General features: G+C 31.9%; 6 protein-coding genes across 8 annotated transcripts; 3 read left to right on the top strand and 3 right to left on the bottom strand.

Annotated features, from left to right (window-relative positions):
- The first annotated feature begins 236 nt into the window (after positions 1–236).
- Positions 237–3,594, top strand: LOC139096587 (peroxisomal acyl-coenzyme A oxidase 3-like). 2 transcript variants are annotated; one of them, XM_070648325.1, is made up of 6 exons: positions 237–410; positions 472–537; positions 1,098–1,597; positions 1,662–1,964; positions 2,036–2,785; positions 2,850–3,594. In XM_070648325.1, exons 2-6 carry the CDS (start codon positions 512–514, stop codon positions 3,413–3,415), a joined length of 2,145 nt encoding a protein of 714 aa, XP_070504426.1. In that variant the 5' UTR covers positions 237–410; positions 472–511; the 3' UTR covers positions 3,416–3,594. The 2 variants fall into 2 exon arrangements, with proteins under 2 accessions (XP_070504426.1, XP_070504433.1); XM_070648332.1 differs by having other exon boundaries at positions 262–380.
- Positions 3,129–5,584, bottom strand: LOC139096636 (leucine-rich repeat-containing protein 70-like). The gene is made up of 2 exons (XM_070648373.1): positions 5,395–5,584; positions 3,129–4,840 (listed from the first exon to the last, which is right to left on the bottom strand). The coding sequence occupies exons 1-2, from the start codon at positions 5,409–5,411 to the stop codon at positions 3,619–3,621; spliced, it is 1,239 nt and encodes a 412-aa protein (XP_070504474.1). The 5' UTR covers positions 5,412–5,584; the 3' UTR covers positions 3,129–3,618.
- A 55-nt stretch (positions 5,585–5,639) lies between these two features.
- Positions 5,640–6,750, bottom strand: LOC139096648 (ribulose-phosphate 3-epimerase-like). Its single transcript, XM_070648376.1, has 3 exons — positions 6,439–6,750; positions 6,301–6,384; positions 5,640–6,242 (listed from the first exon to the last, which is right to left on the bottom strand). Exons 1-3 carry the CDS (start codon positions 6,538–6,540, stop codon positions 5,751–5,753), a joined length of 678 nt encoding a protein of 225 aa, XP_070504477.1. The 5' UTR covers positions 6,541–6,750; the 3' UTR covers positions 5,640–5,750.
- Positions 6,751–6,818: 68 nt separating this feature from the next.
- LOC139096605 (very long-chain specific acyl-CoA dehydrogenase, mitochondrial-like) lies at positions 6,819–10,292 on the top strand. 2 transcript variants are annotated; one of them, XM_070648343.1, is made up of 5 exons: positions 6,820–6,946; positions 7,031–7,157; positions 8,260–8,485; positions 8,540–8,722; positions 8,779–10,292. In XM_070648343.1, the coding sequence occupies exons 2-5, from the start codon at positions 7,087–7,089 to the stop codon at positions 10,162–10,164; spliced, it is 1,866 nt and encodes a 621-aa protein (XP_070504444.1). In that variant the 5' UTR covers positions 6,820–6,946; positions 7,031–7,086; the 3' UTR covers positions 10,165–10,292. The 2 variants fall into 2 exon arrangements, with proteins under 2 accessions (XP_070504451.1, XP_070504444.1); XM_070648350.1 differs by lacking the exon at positions 7,031–7,157 and having other exon boundaries at positions 6,819–6,946; positions 8,779–10,291.
- A 270-nt stretch (positions 10,293–10,562) lies between these two features.
- On the top strand, positions 10,563–11,581 carry LOC139096918 (ribulose-phosphate 3-epimerase-like). The gene is made up of 3 exons (XM_070648676.1): positions 10,563–10,852; positions 10,907–10,990; positions 11,049–11,581. Exons 1-3 carry the CDS (start codon positions 10,751–10,753, stop codon positions 11,538–11,540), a joined length of 678 nt encoding a protein of 225 aa, XP_070504777.1. The 5' UTR covers positions 10,563–10,750; the 3' UTR covers positions 11,541–11,581.
- Positions 11,557–18,535, bottom strand: LOC139096907 (uncharacterized). Its single transcript, XM_070648665.1, has 4 exons — positions 18,388–18,535; positions 17,750–17,857; positions 16,031–16,471; positions 11,557–15,855 (listed from the first exon to the last, which is right to left on the bottom strand). The coding sequence occupies exons 2-4, from the start codon at positions 17,838–17,840 to the stop codon at positions 11,606–11,608; spliced, it is 4,782 nt and encodes a 1,593-aa protein (XP_070504766.1). The 5' UTR covers positions 17,841–17,857; positions 18,388–18,535; the 3' UTR covers positions 11,557–11,605.
- Positions 18,536–19,013: the final 478 nt, after the last annotated feature.

Genomic DNA, 19,013 nt, shown 5'->3' with positions numbered 1-19,013 from the left:
AGTGCTCCCCAGCCAAGTAAGTAAGCAATCTGTGGTAATTATTATTCATAATATCCACACTTATACCTTAAATACCCTTAATATCCCAAAAAGCCAAAACAATCAAATCCGTTCAAAAGTCAAGAGTAAAATTTTCTATTTTTATTCGCATTTTAATCACAAAATGCGCGATAATAAGCTTCAATTTTGGAGAGTTGCTGAGAGAGAAATTTACCCAAAAATTAGCTCAAAAAACATTATCATCGTCAGTTCCATTTAAGCTGTTTACACGATCACTTCTGCAGTTTGAATTCTTGTCAAAATAAATTAAATTTTTTGTGCAGATTAAGGCTGTCAGATACTGTTATTGTCGTAGCTGATAAAGCAACTTGATAAATTGAGTACAAAACATTCCAGTGCAACCACTTTCAGTGATTATAAAACTTAAACTTCAATTTGATTTCACTTTTTATAAATTTTAATGATTTTCAGGCAAATTCGAGTGTCAAAAAGCATTAAAAATTGTCTAATAATGAGTCAAGGTGTCAATAATACCTGGTAAGTTGTTAATTTATTGTGAATTAGTGGACAAAAATTAATTTAAAATTAATTCTATTGAGTTTAAAGGTCAATTTTTTTAGAAAATCGTTGTGATGTTATTGTTTTTGAGTTGGATGTTTAAGAAAGTTAATGTTTTGAGTGATTTGAGTGATAATGCCAATGTTTCGGTATGATCTGAATGTTTAGTCAATGTTTTAGTTATTTTCTTACGGTTTTTGATGTTTTTTCAATGTTTTGTTGATGTTTTTGTTTATTGTTTGAGAGTCTTGAATGTTTTGTTGATGTTTTCGTATGTTTTGTTGATTTTATTGAATGTTTTGTTGATGTTCTTTTGTGTTTTGTTGATTTTTCATTAATGTTTTGAATGTTTATTGCAAAAAATGAAATCTTTTATTTACATTTTAATGCTTTAGTCACCTAACTAAACATTGTACTTTTTGAAAACTATTTATTATGATCGCAATATTTTGTGGATGTTTTGTTGACATTTCTTCAATGTTTTATTCATCTTTTTAAACAACTAACAATTTTTTTAACTTCTCTTCATTTCATTTAAGCACAAAAAAATCCTTCCAACCCCTCAACGACCCAATCTTCTCCCGCAAGGACATCTTTCCAGACCTTCATCTCCTCGATGGCCCACTCAAGCCTTATCGCTTCAACTCATCATTTGATTGGAGAAAAATGAAGCTTATAGTTGACAGTGCAGCAACTTGGGATGTAAAATTCAGAGTCTGGAATTTCATGGAAGGACATCCGTTATTTAAACGATCCCATGAAACACTTCCAATGGATGAGCAAAGACGACTAGCATCAAAGCAAGTCTTTACGTTATACAATGAGAAGCTTTATGGAATGCAAGAATATATTGAAAATCCTGAATTAAGTGTAAAATACAGCACAGCAATAGGAGCATTTGAACCGAGCATATCTGTAAAATATGGCATTGGATTTGGAATGTTTCCGAGTGTCTTGAGAAGTAATGGAACTGAGAGAGTTGAAGACTTGATTTATGACAATACACAAATGAAAAACTTTGGATGTTTTGCATTGACTGGTAAGTTGACAAGTCCTTCTCAACCTATCCTTTGCGGTCCAATAATAAATCAAAATAATTTCAGAAATTGCACATGGCAGCAACACACAAGCAATGAAGACCACAGCAACTTATGATCCATCCTCAAAGTCCTTTATCCTTAATACACCAAATTTTGAGGCTGCAAAATGCTGGGTTGGTAATTTAGGAAAGACAGCAACGCATGCGATTGTTTATGCTCAATTATACACCCCAGATGGTAAATGTCATGGACTGAATTCATTTGTGGTTCCAGTTAGAGATCCTAAGAACATGTTGGTGTATCCAGGCGTTGTTATTGGTGACTTGGGTGAGAAAGTGTCGTTAAATGGAATTGACAATGGATTTGGTGAGTAGCATATGGGATGGGGGGCTGGGGGTTGAACATTCCTAATCTAATCCTTCTAATTTTACATCCAGTAATGTTCAACAACTACAAAATTCCAAAGGATTATCTCCTCTCAAAGACTGGAGATGTTGATGATGCTGGCAATTTTGTCACACAATTTAAGGATCCAAAGAAGCGCATGGGCATATCATTTGCAGCATTGTCCGGCGGTAGAGTTGGAATTTGTGAGATTGCAGCCAATTATGGTGTTATGGCTATAACAATTGCAATTAGATATTCAGCAAGTCGTAAGCAATTTGGACCTGAAAATAGTGATATTGAATATCCAGTACTGGAATATCAATCACAACAATATCGACTCATTCCACATCTTGCAACAATTTATGCCATAAAATTCTTTTCAAATTGGATTGCCAAGGAATATTTTGACATGCTGAAGAAGACTCTTGTGGGTGAGAAAGTCAGTCCTGAAACTGGAATGGAAATGCATGCAATATCATCAAGTGGTAAGCCAATTTGTGGATGGATGGTACGTGATATGATTCAGGATTGTCGTGAGGCATGTGGTGGACATGGATATTTAAAATGTGCACAATTGGGTGACTTAAGGAACAATAATGATCCAAATACGACATACGAAGGTGAGAATAATGTGCTGATTCAACAGGCATCAAACTTTTTGATTGCTGTAAGAGGTAAAGGATGGAAATCGTTTGAAAATGCTTCACCGCTTGGAACAGCTGCATTCCTTAAAGACGGAGATCAAATATTGAATACGAAATGGAACTGGAGTAAAGTTGGATGTGCAATGAAACCAGAACGTAAGTAAAATTATTTTTAAGGGTCAGTTCACTTCCAAAAGTCAATCTTTGCCTATTTTTTCAGACTTGCTTGCAACTTTCAACTGGATCTGTGCCTACCTACTTGAAAAAACATTCAAACGAGTCCAAAGTCTTCAACAGTCTGGTCAGTCAAACTTTGATGTCCGCAACAATACACAAACATTCCATGCTAATAATCTGGCCATTGCCTATGGTCAACGTCAAGCTATTGCTGCATTTTTAGCTGAAATTCAAAAATTATCACCAGAATGTACAGCAGAACGTGATGTACTTACAAAACTTTTATCACTATTTGCTGCCAATTTAATATCCACAAAATATATCGGGATCCTTTATGAAGGTGGTTTTGTGACATCAAATGGACCAAATGTCAATGATTTACTACAAACTGGAATTCTTGGATTATTGACAGACTTAAAAAATGAAGCAGTTTCACTTGTTGATTCAATTGCACCGCCAGATTTTATCATTAATTCACCACTTGGTATGAGTGATGGTAATGTCTATAAGCATCTTGAGTCGTTCATGTATCAGACACCAGATACATTTACACGTCCATCATGGTGGAAGGATTGCGTTTATAAGGACTTTTTGACGTCTAAGTTGTGATGTGTATGAGCAACCTTGGGATAAGCCTTGACTGAAACTGTATACTGCATATGGTTCAGAGGTTGCACACTATTGGGTTAAATTGTGGATTTTGTGATAAATTTTTGGATTTTTTTATTGGAATTTATTTTTTTTTGTACATAAAATAAAAGTAAAAATGTGCAATTTAAATGCAAAAATCCTGCATTATTTTAACAAGGATCTTAGTTCCTATTATTAAGAATTTGCAATATTTTCTCAATATTTTCCTCAATTTTACCAATTCTATCCGTAAGAATCTTAAACTTAACATCGTCAGCATCTCTGATCAACTTCATATTGTGGACTTCCTTTTTAGTAAATTGCATCTGATCAGATTCAAAGTCATTCATTCTTTTGGACATGACAGTTGGAAACATGATCAATTCCTTCCATTTATCATTCATACTGCCAACATTCTTGTCTGTTTCGATTAATTTGGCTGTTAGATCGGATAATGTGCTTTCTAAGCCTGAATTTGTGATTCTTTCGTCAATATCCGAGCAAAAATTTTGTGGAATATCATCAAGTTTTTTGTCTAATGTTTTAATTACAGCAGCTGTTAAGGCACTACCAAGATTTTCAAATTTTGATGTTAGACATAAATTTGATGATGCGACATTTTCAGGTGTGACAAATTTAAGGATGAGAAATCGTTCCTTGATGCTGTTTAAATATGAAAATTTTGAGCTTTTAAATTCCTTTTCTAAATTATCCAGAGCAAGACTAAATGTGTAAAAGTCTTCACGTTTAAGCTGTTTTGTGTTGCTTTCGAGATTTTGTAATTTTTTTGATAATTTTGTGAAATTTTGATCAAAACATTTTTCTTTGAGATTTTTGAGCGTTCTAATACTTTCACTCTGAAAATCCTGAATGTTTATGGATGTGCATGTATTTTTAAAATATAAAATTACTAAATTATTCAAATTATTAAAGACATTTTCGCCGACATGAATGATTTTGTTTTCGCTCAGCCAAATGATTTTAATTTGAGGAATAAAGTCAAAAACGCCATCTTCGAGGACCTCAATGTCATTACCATTTAATTCAATGTAGAGTAACTCTGAATATCCACGAAAATCTGACTGTTGAATTTCCTTCAATCGTCCATTTTTGATGAAAATTCCTTTTAGATTTGGAAAAAATTTCTCTAATCCTCTTGGAAAATATTCAATTTTCTTATTAATAGATTCAAAGACCATCACATCCTGATTAGATTTTTGATTATTGTGATCTCCTGTTACAGATTCGATCAATGTTAAATCTTTCGATATTATATAGGGATTGTATCTGATAACCATGCATGAATATACATAATCCAATGATTTAAAGTACACATATTTGTATTCACAATTGATATTTGAGGTCAGCAAGAGGTCACAACTTGCGAGAAATGAGATAATGAATCTGAAAAATAATTGTAAATGAACGTAAACGTAAACATAAACGTAAACGTAAACGTAAACGTAAACGTAAACGTAAACGTAAACGTAAACGTAAACGTAAACGTAAACGTAAACGTAAACGTAAACGTAAACGTAAACGTAAACGTAAACGTAAACGTAAACGTAAACGTAAACGTAAACGTAAACGTAAACGTAAACGTAAACGTAAACGTAAACGTAAACGTAAACGTAAACGTAAACGTAAACGTAAACGTAAACGTAAACGTAAACGTAAACGTAAACGTAAACGTAAACGTAAACGTAAACGTAAACGTAAACGTAAACGTAAACGTAAACGTAAACGTAAACGTAAACGTAAACGTAAACGTAAACGTAAACGTAAACGTAAACGTAAACGTAAACGTAAACGTAAACGTAAACGTAAACGTAAACGTAAACGTAAACGTAAACGTAAACGTAAACGTAAACGTAAACGTAAACGTAAACGTAAACGTAAACGTAAACGTAAACGTAAACGTAAACGTAAACGTAAACGTACATTAATTATTAACTTACATTAATAATTTCACCATTTTGAAGGAACAATCAGATGATTAATAAAAAACCAGTCACAAATCAATCAACTGTTCTATTTCGTGGGGAATACGGCAAATAAATGAGTAGAAAAATACTTTATATATAAAAATAAAATTTAAATATTTGTAGCCAAATTCTCTCTCATCGTCGATAAACTCATCTTGAGAATGAACGCGGAGAGACTGACTAGTGATGATAAGGATGTAAATGAATATTTGAAAGCCTATAATTCCAATGAGATTGATATCTCCTTTATTATATAAAATTTTGAACTTTTTTAACACATTTTCCAAAGAAAATTCAACAATTTTCATATGAAAATCCTCAAATCAGCCTCATTTAGAATATTGAGCAATAGCATTAGTTACAGAACTTTTTAATTGCATCATAACAGATCGTTGATCATCAGCCTTAATCACACCAGTTCCAGATACAATCCAATTAGCTCCAGCCTTTGCACAACAGTCAATTGTATTCAATGCAACTCCACCATCAACTTCAATATTTAATGATGGATAATGATCCCTTAAATGCTTAACCTTTGGCATCATATCATCCATAAATTTCTGTCCACCAAATCCTGGTTCAACTGTCATGATCAGCACTAAATCAGCCATTTCAACATATTTCTCGACTACCTCAACTGGAGTTTTTGGCTTAATTGCGAGTCCAACTTTCATTCCTGATTCACGAATCTTTCGGCATACTCCAATGACGTCATCAACTGGCTCAATATGGAATGTATATTGATCAACACCAGCATCAGCCATATCGGTGATCCATTGTTCAGGTTTGGCTACCATCATGTGAGTTTCAAAGAAGGCTTCCTGCAATTTAATGGAACTGGAATTTATTCAAGGAACTGATCAATGTCCATTAACTGACCTTAATTTTATTCCTTAAGCACTTTACAATTGGATGACCGAATGTAAGATTAGGAACAAAGTGTCCGTCCATGACATCGAGATGCTACAAATAAATTAAATCAAGGAACTGTAAATTGACATTAAGAATGTCACTTACCAAATAATCAGCTCCATTATCAAGTAACTTCTGTGACTCAACAGCTAACTGTGACAAGTCGGCATTGAGAATTGAAGGACCAATTTTAGCTTCAAGTGACATTCTCGTGGCTTTCAACTTGTTTTTAACTTTTTTAGACTTATTTCTTATGTTAATTTAATGATGTCTAATTTGAGACTGATTTATGCTGAAATGTCAACTTATGGATCTTGTCAGAAATTTGCTGAGTTTTGATAAAATTTATAAAAACATGAAAAGTTTGTAAATTAAATGTGAAATGTTTTGCACCAATACAGATAAAGATTGTTTTGTGTTCTACATGATGAAAACATTATTCAGCTACAGTTAAGAGTTCTGCACATTTTTAGAAAAACTTTTAATGATCATCTGTTTTGGAGCTTTTTACAAATGTTAATAATTAAGCTTAATTAATTTTAGAGAATTTTTGAATGTTTTATTGGAACCAGGAAATAAATCCGAATTTTTATCATTAAATATGTCCACAAAAGTGAGTAATCTGTTCGATAAGATAAATTTAATTTTAGATATGATAAAAATAAAAAATTCGATCGTGTTTACATTTTATTCGTAGCTGTTCAGTTTAGATTAATTCGTCACACAAGTCAGCTGTAAAAAAAAGCATATAAAATGCTCAGTTCATTGAGAAAATTTGGATCTTTTAATCCACTAGCTTTAAAAAGACAGACGATAGTGTTGAGGTAAATAGTTTGATTGTAAAAATTATAATTTTATTAAAAATTTAATTACAAAAAATTAACAATTTTAAAATGTTTTTAAAAGTTGAAAAATAATTAAATTATTTTAATTAGGATTTTTAAATTTATTATAAAAATATTTCAATATTTTTTTTTTGTATTTTTATTAATGAACAGCAAGTAGGGCAATAAACATAAATGCATATATACATAATTTTGAAGTATATGAAATGAATAAAATATTTTTTTTTTATATTATAAAACATTTAAAATTCAATTAAATAATAAAAATTTCAAAAAATAAAAATAAAAAAAGATAAAAATAAATTTATAAAATGTTTAAAATTGTCTTAATTTTAAATAAATTTGAAATAATTTTTTTTAAAAAATTTAAATTTGTATTAAAACAATAAAGTCACATTAAAATCAATTTTAAAATTAGCAAAAATAATTGAAAATTTAAACTTTAATTAATTTTTTTTGTTGTTAAAATACATTTTTTTGATTAAAAATTTATAATAATTTATGGAAAATGATTTAAATTTTCAAATATAAAATCTCAAAAATTTAAAAAAATTTCAATTATTTTCTTTTAAATTCACAATTTAATTAATTAAAAATTCTTAAAATAATAAATGAAGTTAAAAATAATTTTAAAATAACAAAGTTCAATTTATATTTAAAATGAAAAGAAGAAAATTCGACAATGATAAAGACTGGCTGACTACGTAACATCTCAAAGGTCGAATTTTGTGTATTTCTTCGGTATTTCCTTGTGTTGATTGAGATTAAAGTCGAATTTTAATGATTTTAAAACTGAAAATGACACAATTAAAATTAAAAATTTAGACTTAATGCTAGACATGATAAGTGATCCACGACCATTCTTAAATGTTGTCTGAACTGACCATCTTAATATTTTGGAGGACATTGACCTCAATTTGAAGATAACTAAGTTAGATCCAGTTGTGGAGCGAACAGACTGTGACTAATTAGCCTTAAATCAAGTTGTGGAACATATTATAAGGGATATGGGAACAAGGGATTAAGTCGACTAATTTAATTCCATTCCATAATTTTCCAACCTTTTGTTAATTTTTTCAAGACTTCTTGCAACGACAGCAACCAAAAAACCATCAGAAAATGGAAGCATTAACAGTAATCCATCATTTGTTCACAACATTTTTCGTGGACAACTTGAACATTCTGAACTGTTTCCATATCCAATGCCATTAAATGATGAACAACTTGAGACAATTAAAGTTTTAATAGATCCAATGGAAAATTTCTTCAAAAATATTAACAAGCCTGAAATTAGTGATCAGAAAGGGGTAAGTTGTGTCACTTCCTTCCCTAAATGCAATCAATTGATTTTTTTTTTTTAGGAATTTGATCCAAAAGTCATCGATACACTGTGGGATCTTGGAGGATTTGGAATAGCAGTACCGGAAAAATATGGCGGTTTAGGACTTAATTATACACAATTAGGTCGACTTACCGATGCAGTTGGTGGAAATGATTTGGCAATTGCAACAATGCTTGGTGCACATCAGTCTATAGGATATAAGGTAAATCCACAAACACCTTAAAAATCAAATTATTTTATAATATGTAAAAATTTTAGGGCATCCTTTTATATGGAACTGATGAGCAAAAAGCCAAATATCTTCCACAAGTCTCAAGTGGAAAAGTTTTTGCTGCATTTGCATTAACAGAACCATCAGCAGGTAGTGATGTAGCATCGATTAAAACAAGAGCTGTTAAATCATCAGATGGCAAGCACTACATCCTTAATGGATCTAAAATTTGGATTACAAATGGAGGAATTGCTGAAATTATGACAGTTTTTGCACGTACTGAAGTTATTGATGATAAAGGAATTAAAAAGGATAAAATTACAGCATTTATTGTTGAAAAGGGATTTGGTGGAGTCACATGTGGTCCACCAGAGAAGAAATTAGGTATAAAGGCATCAAATACGACTGAAGTGTATTTTGATGATGTTAAAGTTCCAATTGAAAATATTCTTGGTAATATTGGCGATGGATTTAAAGTTGCTGTAAATATTCTCAATAATGGACGATTTGGAATGGGAATGGCATTAGGTGGAACAATGAGAATGTGCATTAAACGAGCAACTGAACATGTCACTCAACGTGAAACATTCGGTAATAAACTTGAAAGTTATGGTGGAATTCAAGAAAAAATAGCAAGAATGTCAATGCTTCAATATGTCAATCAATCAATAGCTTATATGCTGTCTGGTAATATGGATCTTGGATCAAATGATTTTCATCTTGAAGCTGCAATTTCTAAAGTATTTGCATCGGATAGTGCTTGGTATATTTGTGATGAAACAATTCAAATTCTTGGTGGTATGGGATTTATGGTTGATGCTGGTATTGAAAGATTCTTAAGAGATTTAAGGATATATCGAATATATGAAGGTGCAAATGATATTTTAAAATTATTTATTGCACTTACCGGCATGCAATATGCAGGAAATCATTTAAAGCAAGTCCAAAAAGCACTCAAAAATCCAGCAATGAATCTTGGATTGATATTTAAGGAAGTATCTAAAAAATATGGTTTTGGTGGTGTTGACATGACGACACTTGTACATCCATCACTTAATTCATCAGCTAAACTATGTGGTGAAAGTATTGATGCATTTGGACAAACTGTGACGTCACTTTTGATTAAATATGGTAAAAATATTGTTCATGAACAATTTCATCTCAATAGAATTGCTGAATCAGCAATTGATATTCATGCTATGGCTTGTGTACTATCAAGAGCATCAACATCAATTAAATTGAATCTTCCATCAGTTGATCATGAAAAGTTGATGGTTGATGCTTGGTGTGTTGAGGCACATGATCGTGTTCAAGTTAATATGAGAAAAATTAAAAGTCCAGAATTTAATGAAAATTTTAAAAGAATGTCACAAATTTCCAAAAATTCTTGTCATGCTAAGGATGTGGTACAGATGCATCCTGTTGGATTTTAAAAATATTTTTTTTTTAGTTTTTATAATAAATTTTTTTAATAAAATTTCTCACCTTTTTGTGTAATTATTTGAATCATTTAAGTCGCAGTACTTTAAGTGACCTCCTTTTTGCAGAAGTGTCTTAATTGGATATAAATTAATTGTATCATCAGCAAGCTTGTTAATGCTGTAAACTTGATCAAATTTATTAATAACAATAAAACATTCAAAAACATTCAATCAGCATAAAAACATTAATTTTATGAAAGTTTAGAACATTTTTAGAGCTTAATTATTAACATCTGTAAAAAGCTCCAAAACAGATGATCATTAAAAATTTTTTAAAAATGTGCAGAACTCTTAATCGTAGCTGAATAATGTTTTCATCATGTAGAACACAAAACAATCTTTATCTGTATTGGTGCAAAACATTTCACATTTAATTTACAAACTTTTCATGTTTTTATAAATTTTATCAAAATTCAGCAAGTTTCTGACAAGATCCATAAGTTGACATTTCAGCATAAATCAGTCTCAAATTAGACATCATTAAATTGATATAAGTAATAAGTCTGAAAAAGTTAAAAACAAGTTGAAAGCCACGAGAATGTCACTTGAAGCTAAAATTGGTCCTTCAATTCTCAATGCCGACTTGTCACAGTTAGCTGTTGAGTCACAGAAGTTACTTGATAATGGAGCTGATTATTTGGTAAGTGACATTCTTAATGTCAATTTACAGTTCCTTGATTTAATTTATTTGTAGCATCTCGATGTCATGGACGGACACTTTGTTCCTAATCTTACATTCGGTCATCCAATTGTAAAGTGCTTAAGGAATAAAATTAAGGTCAGTTAATGGACATTGATCAGTTCCTTAAATATATTCCAGTTCCATTAAATTGCAGGAAGCCTTCTTTGAAACTCACATGATGGTAGCCAAACCTGAACAATGGATCACTGATATGGCTGATGCTGGTGTTGATCAATATACATTCCATATTGAGCCAGTTGATGACGTCATTGGAGTATGCCGAAAGATTCGTGAATCAGGAATGAAAGTTGGACTCGCAATTAAGCCAAAAACTCCAGTTGAGGTAGTCGAGAAATATGTTGAAATGGCTGATTTAGTGCTGATCATGACAGTTGAACCAGGATTTGGTGGACAGAAATTTATGGATGATATGATGCCAAAGGTTAAGCATTTAAGGGATCATTATCCATCATTAAATATTGAAGTTGATGGTGGAGTTGCATTGAATACAATTGACTGTTGTGCAAAGGCTGGAGCTAATTGGATTGTATCTGGAACTGGTGTGATTAAGGCTGATGATCAACGATCTGTTATGATGCAATTAAAAAGTTCTGTAACTAATGCTATTGCTCAATATTCTAAATGAGGCTGATTTCATGAAATTTTCAATAAAAAAATTAAATTTTATTATTTTTCTTTGAATCTTTTGCACTAGGATTTAATCCGAGCAGCAACTCTATCATACATTTGATTAAAAATATCAAAATTTTCTGGTATTCCAGCTTTTATACTTCTCATATACTCTAATGGATTCACATCAGTTCGTTCAATTTTCTTGTCCATCAAGTCCTTCAATAACTTTTCCTTTCCATCAAACAACGTCTCTAAATATTGTGTATAGTCCCTTAATGTAAACTTATCGCAATATTGCAGCGCATACAGCACAAAATCATTTGAATTTAAAATTATATTCTGCATTTCAGTTACATTCAATGTTGTCTTGTAAATATCAAGGACATATGTTAAAAATCGTCGATCCTTTTGTGAATACATTAATGTCAAATGTAGAATGTTAAGCTTAGAAAAGTCATAAATTTGATGAATATATCCCTTCTGGGTATAAAATAAAAACTTTCCAGACGAGTCATAATGATTTAAAATGTCCTTTTGTTGACTCAAATTTGTATGATTTATAAAAAATGTCCATAAATGTTTCATCGTAAATTGATGAAGTGTCGCCTTATGAAGTAAATTCTTTGTCACAAATATCTCATGAATCTCTGAATCTGTCAATGTACTTTCAATTTTTTCAATTAAATAATGCAAAACATTTTCATATTCGACAAATTTTGCATTATAAAAATTTCTTATAAACCAAAAAATTGAGTCACCGAGGATGTCTTTAGTCTCTGTGTGTGTCAATAAATGTCCATGATTGGTCCATAATGATGCATATGATGATATATTAAATGTACTAAAATGACGATAATTTCGAGGATTTGATAAAGCAATAAACAGCTGCTTTTGTTCCGGTACAGTCAAATTGTCCTTCATTGTCTCAAAAAAGTTAAAGAAAAATTGTTCTGGAATGGGATCGTTTGGAATTTGATATTCGTCATGGGTCTTGGTTCTGTTAAAGAATTTAAAAAAGTATAGACCAAACATTATGACACCTTTCTGGTTCCTACCCGTTGTAAACTTTTGAAATTCTCGATCATTAAAATATTTTCTTGAAAAATTCTTCATTTGATCAAAACTAACAGTTGTTGGTCTATAAACAGGATTTAAAACGGATGTACCAAGTGTTTCGGGTTCATTTAATTGTATCAAATTCATAAACAAGTCACGATCCTTATGGAAGAACTCAAACATCCAGTCAAATACAATTGGATTTTTTGTTTCCAAAAAGTCAAATAAAAATGACTTAAATTTTGTTTTTAATAATTTTGTAATGACTGGATGGAAATTTTTTGTTTCATTTTTCGGTTGTGAATGAATGTAATGCTTAATAAATTCAGCAACAACTTCCATACCACCATCCTTTTTAAAACTATAAAATAGAACCTCAAGTCTTAATATACCCTCATCAATCTTTATATCCTCAACAGCATCATAAATATTATCAATAAAATATTTAGCAATAAAAAATTCAGCAAATGTTTTATGTGCAAATGCAAATTCCGTCTCATTATTAACATACAATATACCCATCCTTGATATCTCCTCAAATGGTAAAATATTTGGTATTTTTGTTTGCATTATATCCAATTTTTTGACATTAATAAAGTCAATTTCATGTTGAATTGAGAATTTTTGATAAATATTAATAATATCAAATTTTGCCTGACCGGATAGAACGGAACGTGATAAATTTTGAGCAAATTTACTTCGATCTTGCCAAATTTTAACTTTTTTACTCACAAAACTTTGATAAATTTCATAAAGATTCTCAGATTCAAGTAGTTTCGGTTGATCATGTAATTCAGCAATCATTTTAAGCATTAATGGTGTATTAAAGTTTAAACGTATTGATATGTCAATGACTTTATCAATTAATTTATCTTTTGAGTCTGTCACATTTTGGGATATGAAAAATTTTGATAAAAATTCCTTCTGTTCTGATTTTGTGAATGGAACAAGCTGATATGCTTTCATTTGAAATAAGTCTTGTAATAAGTTAGAGTATAATGGTCGTGTGCATATATATTGAACATTTTGTGTCTTGTTGTAGATATAACTCAATAAATTACTCACAAATTCTTCATATGTTGGTGATATTTCATCAAATCCATTCCATAAGAATATGACATTACCGGACATGAAAAATTCTTGAAAAATTCTCAATTCAAATTTACTTTTTGACTTTAAATTTAAAATATTTTCCATTAAATCTTCAACATCCCTTAATTTACCACTTGATCGATATGATTCAACATGATCCTTTAAATCGATATACGATACCCATCTAGCTGGATATTTACGCTTAATAACAGATGATAAATGCTCAAATGTTACTGTCTTTCCAGCACCAGCTTCCGATGATAGAATAAAGAATTTCCTACGTTCTGTTCGTTCAATTATGTCCGTAATGTCATCTCGTGTGTTCTTGTACAGGATCGACTGTAAATTCTCTTCCTGACCCTCAAAAATAAACTTCCGTTCGACATAAAATTCCGTCTTATTTTCCATTCTATTACCAATTTTTAACTCCTTCCCATCCAACACATCAACAATCTGCTCAGAACTTAATGACTTAAAGACATCCGGACTTATTTCTGATAATTTTTTAAATCTCAAACTTTCACCTTGAAATGTAAAATTTGAGGTTAAAATTTTTTGTTTTAATTTTCCCGCCAAATTATCCCAATCATGTTGAACCAAGTCATTTAAATAGAGGAAATAAGTATCACTAAAATCCAAGACCTGTCCATCAAGCAATTGTGAAATATGATCAGATGTCAATTTATAATAAGCTGTAGAATTATTTGGAAACAAGTCATGAAACCTAACCTCAATATTCTTATAATTTACAAGTCCATCCCTAACTCTTGATTGATCATCAGCAGACATCGACTCAAACTTATAATTTGGCTTCTGTGAGATCCATTGACCGATAATAATTGCCAAAATAATACCAAAAATTGACAAAATTCCCGAAAAAAATAAAATTTTTTTAAGATTTAAAATTTTTTTGTCCTTTTTTTCAATCTCCTTTTCGTCACGTCTTTCGATCTCCGGCAATGAACTCATCATCTCAGGCACAACTTTCTTCTCGTAAAAGTCAAATAGCTCAGGAAAAATTTGTCTCAATTCCTTTAATCGTTCTGGATTTTCATGATAAAGTGCAAGTAAATGTGGTACGCGAACAATTAATTCAGCATGCTGCATCTGTATTGGATAGCAATCAAAGACCATATCAATATATTCCTCATGTCCCGACTTTTCTTGACATTTCTTCGATATATCCTCAAATTCCTGCATCGTTTGATTATCATTCCTTAAATATGGTTTTGCATTATTGCCGTATGTCAAGTCTACAGCATAATGACACAATTCATGTGCCAATGTTGCATATGTTTCATATTTTGTTACTTTATCAAGTAACTGCTTAGCACCGACATAAACACGACCAGATAAATAAAACATTCCATTTGTATTGGAACTGACTGTTGGATCAACAAATTGAACGGAATCGCGATTAAAGTCAAAGACACTTCGGAGTTGTTTTGATGCAACAACGACCATAAGGATGGCACTCAGGAATGGATTTGTATTGAGAAATTTATAGGCATTAAGGACGTGCTCGCGTTTCTCTTGTGAATTACTAACATCATGTCCGACAAAGGAATGAGCCATAAGAATGTTGATGTGCTTTTCTGGAAGGTCCTTCAAATGTCTAAAATGAATTTCACGAATTTGTTTCCTCTCATGCTCCTTCAAGTGATCCCAAATCTCCTCTTCGTCCTCATTTGGCGCAAATGCAAGCTTATGGATGATCAGCATCTCATAAATGTCAATTGATTTTGTCATTATTGCTGTTTTTAGGGCTGATTCATTGGAAAAATTATAAAAATATCTCTGATTTGGATATTTATTAATGATGTCCATAACTCTGTCTTTATTGTTGGCACCGATCGCAACATGCAATTCCTCAGAACACAACATAAACTTCCTCAAATCATCAGCGCATGTCTTAATGTCTATCGACTTTGGATACGGTAAATTAGCTTGCAATAGAGTCAATACAACATTTGAATGATGATTGTACCATGCTAGTTCCTGTGCCTTAACAGATTCATCAGATGATTCAGGACTTATACCCATTTCGAGGAGAATTCGAACAATGTCAGCAAATCCAGACGATGCAGCAAGTAGAAGTAAATTGTAACCACGCGTGTCAGTCAGGAAGTCAAGCTCAATTTGGTTGTTTTCTTGGGATATGATGCGGTTGCGTTGAATTCCTTAAAAATGAGGGAAAAATTGGTTAAAATTTGAATTTGGACAAGCTGAGGTGCAGGGGTGCTAGAAGGGGAAGGGGGTGAGTGGCTACAATCGATGAGCCATCTCCTTCCTCTTCCTGGCTACCCTATAGATGACTAGTCATCCTAAACCCGAAAACCATCAATTTCAACTCACCCAAATGTCCAAGTTTTAAGCACGTAGCAAGAAAGTCAGCAATAAAATCATAAATTTCCCGATCCTTAATCGTCATCGTCTCATTGTATGGCTTGAAGATCAAAAAGAATGGAATATTCTTAGACTTCCAATAAATTGAGTAACGTTGACCTTCCTTTGACTCTAAAAGAATCACAATTGACTTGCCATTACAATAATCCATAATTTTAGTCAAATCATTTCCAGTCAACTCGCCAAAATCATCGTCGATAAGGAACTTGATGTATAAAACACTATCGGAATTTTTAAGCTCATCAGTGACATTTGGTGTGTTAAAAAAGTCAATAACACTTGATAGATTATTGCAGTTGAGTATTGTTATTTCCTTAATTTCAACATGATTTGAGATGGTTGATATTGAGTCGGAATCACGGGTTGTAATGTAAGGTTCATTGGGTTGTGCTGTAGATACAATAGAATTAGGTTTTATATTAAATTGAGATGAATAGAAGGTTATTAAGTCTGAAAGGCTTTAGGGGGTTTGGATTGGTTAGTCGATCCGAATTGTTTGTGGGTTTGAGGGTCCCAAGGGGGTTCTACAACCCCTTTGAGAGGAGATTCTTCAAATTGTTTGGAATTTTCGTGTAAAAATCGCTAAATTTCTATCTTTGCCCCTAATCCCTAAGGTACATTACATGAAAAAGCCAGAAAATGACAATACCAGGCCAGCCTGCTCTTAGCATGAAGCCCAATCCGACTCATAACCACAGTCACTGACTTTATCATGTCATTAAGTCTATTGAGGATTTGTAATACAATTAATAAGCATGAGTAGACATCTATTATGATTCCGTTTACAATCGCTAATTAGTATACAATATGTCAACGAACAGTAAGCTGTAAACACAGACTTAAAGCCACACACATGATAATAAGGAACAAAAGTGAATCTTTTCGACGATATTATACTCAATCTGTATGCATATAAACAAATTTCCTAAGACAAATAAGAATGTTGTCTCGAAACCAGTTTGTGTAAATAATCTAAAGATGCAAAATAAAGCAATAAAGTATCAATAAGTTTGGGCAGTTCTGGTAGATGCTGAAGGACAAACGAAAAGCATCTTTCTAATTTATTTTAGAATTTATAATGCATTTAAATAAATATCAAACAAGCATCACGGATTCATTTTTATCTTTGACGTTCACAGAATTATGGAAAGTCCCATGTTCCATAGCCATTTCTCCACTTTTCAAGTTTTTTTGGGAATTTACCAGAAGACATTCGACATTTAAAATGTTTAACTTATGGCTTGGATGTCATTTTAGGTCATCAAAGTTATAAGGATACAAAATTCATCATAAATGACAATTTTATGTCTAGAAGTGAATCAGAAGAGAGTTGGGAGGAAGTGGAGGTGGAAGCGGGTTGCTGGGTATGTCAACTACACACCAAACAGCTCCTTTTATCGCTGGCTTGGGACTCTGATTTGATTCAGTTTAAATCCAACACCATGTCACACCTTAGACAGCCTAATGCCAAATACCCGACTTGTGCGTAATACCAAACATATATATAAATCCACGACGCAATAAAACTCACGATTAAGCAATAAAATCAGACTCAAAATTTCACATATTAAATGTGTCGTTATCGTGAGACACAAAAGATCATTGCTTAATGCAAACAGGTCTAAGTGTAGAATAACAAAATAAAAATGATAACCAAATGATACTTACGGTCAGTATTCGCCGGAATCTGTAGATTAACCTGATTAGGAGCACGGATGTTGAACCAGTTCCATACTCGTTTTCGGAAAATATTCCGCATTTGTTGATTGATTTTGACTGAAATATTGGACATAAAAACAAAGATTTTAGATTATAATAAAGATTTTGTTCATAAATGTGAGGATGTACATCCATCAGAATGGTCGTAGATATAACTTAATTAGACATACTAATTAACACTTTCATTATAGTGATTAACTCATTCCCGAAAGGTATATGTGTGATAAAAAGGCGTGAATAATGTCACTAGACTGACATGACTCTGACTTGGAGTAGACACGACTTCTGAAGTCAGACTCCACTTGAATCCAAATGGACTTTAAAGTTCAAATCCAGGCGAGTCTGGAATTAACCTTTTTTAAAAGTCTAACTCAACTGAATTCCGGACTTCAGAGCTGTTAGACACCAAAATGGAGTCCTGCCCACCTTGCTCTAACGTTTAAACCAAAATTTCACTTAATTCCGCCTTTTTTGCATCGTATACCATTCGGATCTGTCCATTATGAACAGTATTTCAAATCAATTAATAAGCTAAGCCAAAAAATCATAAATTAACACTAATTAAATATCAAAATAAGCTAAAATACCTTCTGCTATCAAATGTGATGTCTTTGCCTTAAAAGTTCGCACAAAACTGATCTGTAAGATGTTCTCAATGAGAATGAAAAGACATAGTTAAGACTTGTTTTTTTTTTTTTTTATAATCTTTTAAAGAAAGATGAGAAAAGATGTTGTTGTATTGAGTGGACATACTTATTTACTTTGCTGGATGTACGTCTGTTGGATTCTATGATATACTACCCATAGATGTCATAATCTGAAGCTGGTTTTTACCATTTTATTAACTTTTACTTTTATAATTTCGGGATCTCATCTTAAGGACGGAATTTTAAGCAGTGGTGAGCAACCTGTGTGCTGAGACGCATTAGAGTGCAGCATAAAATGTTTGGAAATGCCCTGAGTCGTATGTATTGTTCGGTTATGGTCTAAGCGTACCATCAAGGTATGCCATTAAAACTAAAAGGTTGTCCACCACTGATATAGAGCTTAATCTATCAAATTATGGTAAATTAGAAAAATCGATTGGCTACAGTTGGCTGGGCAGGATGCTTAAAATTTGGGGGGAGGGGAGGGGCTGTACGGTATGGCTTCTACTTAGTTTAATGCAGAAATTACAAGAGTTTTTCATGGAAGTCCTTTTTGGAATTTTGAA

The sequence above is a fragment of the Chironomus tepperi genome, unplaced genomic scaffold (assembly GCF_022539635.2).
Source record: "Chironomus tepperi strain 1889 unplaced genomic scaffold, CSIRO-AGI_Ctep_v1 contig_34, whole genome shotgun sequence".
NCBI classification, from domain to species: domain Eukaryota; kingdom Metazoa; phylum Arthropoda; class Insecta; order Diptera; family Chironomidae; genus Chironomus; species Chironomus tepperi.
This window is presented reverse-complemented; position numbering and strand designations above follow the sequence as displayed.

Excerpts from the sequence above, each read along its gene's own strand:
- LOC139096587 (XM_070648325.1), top strand. The coding sequence starts at position 512 with ATGAGTCAAGGTGTCAATAATACCTG. Across the intron at positions 538-1,097 it reads CAAGGTGTCAATAATACCTG|CACAAAAAAATCCTTCCAAC; the intron begins GTAAGTTGTTAA and ends ATTTCATTTAAG. Across the intron at positions 1,598-1,661 it reads TGGATGTTTTGCATTGACTG|AAATTGCACATGGCAGCAAC; the intron begins GTAAGTTGACAA and ends AAATAATTTCAG.
- LOC139096648 (XM_070648376.1), bottom strand. The coding sequence starts at position 6,540 with ATGTCACTTGAAGCTAAAATTGGTCCTTCAATTCTCAATGCCGACTTG. Across the intron at positions 6,385-6,438 it reads ATAATGGAGCTGATTATTTG|CATCTCGATGTCATGGACGG; the intron begins GTAAGTGACATT and ends ATTTATTTGTAG. Across the intron at positions 6,243-6,300 it reads GCTTAAGGAATAAAATTAAG|GAAGCCTTCTTTGAAACTCA; the intron begins GTCAGTTAATGG and ends ATTAAATTGCAG.
- LOC139096605 (XM_070648343.1), top strand. The coding sequence starts at position 7,087 with ATGCTCAGTTCATTGAGAAAATTTGGATCTTTTAATCCACTAGCTTTA. Across the intron at positions 7,158-8,259 it reads AGACAGACGATAGTGTTGAG|ACTTCTTGCAACGACAGCAA; the intron begins GTAAATAGTTTG and ends AATTTTTTCAAG. Across the intron at positions 8,723-8,778 it reads ATCAGTCTATAGGATATAAG|GGCATCCTTTTATATGGAAC; the intron begins GTAAATCCACAA and ends TAAAAATTTTAG.
- LOC139096918 (XM_070648676.1), top strand. The coding sequence starts at position 10,751 with ATGTCACTTGAAGCTAAAATTGGTCCTTCAATTCTCAATGCCGACTTG. Across the intron at positions 10,853-10,906 it reads ATAATGGAGCTGATTATTTG|CATCTCGATGTCATGGACGG; the intron begins GTAAGTGACATT and ends ATTTATTTGTAG. Across the intron at positions 10,991-11,048 it reads GCTTAAGGAATAAAATTAAG|GAAGCCTTCTTTGAAACTCA; the intron begins GTCAGTTAATGG and ends ATTAAATTGCAG.
- LOC139096907 (XM_070648665.1), bottom strand. The coding sequence starts at position 17,840 with ATGCGGAATATTTTCCGAAAACGAGTATGGAACTGGTTCAACATCCGT. Across the intron at positions 16,472-17,749 it reads GATTCCGGCGAATACTGACC|CACAACCCAATGAACCTTAC; the intron begins GTAAGTATCATT and ends TTGTATCTACAG. Across the intron at positions 15,856-16,030 it reads CTTAAAACTTGGACATTTGG|GAATTCAACGCAACCGCATC; the intron begins GTGAGTTGAAAT and ends CTCATTTTTAAG.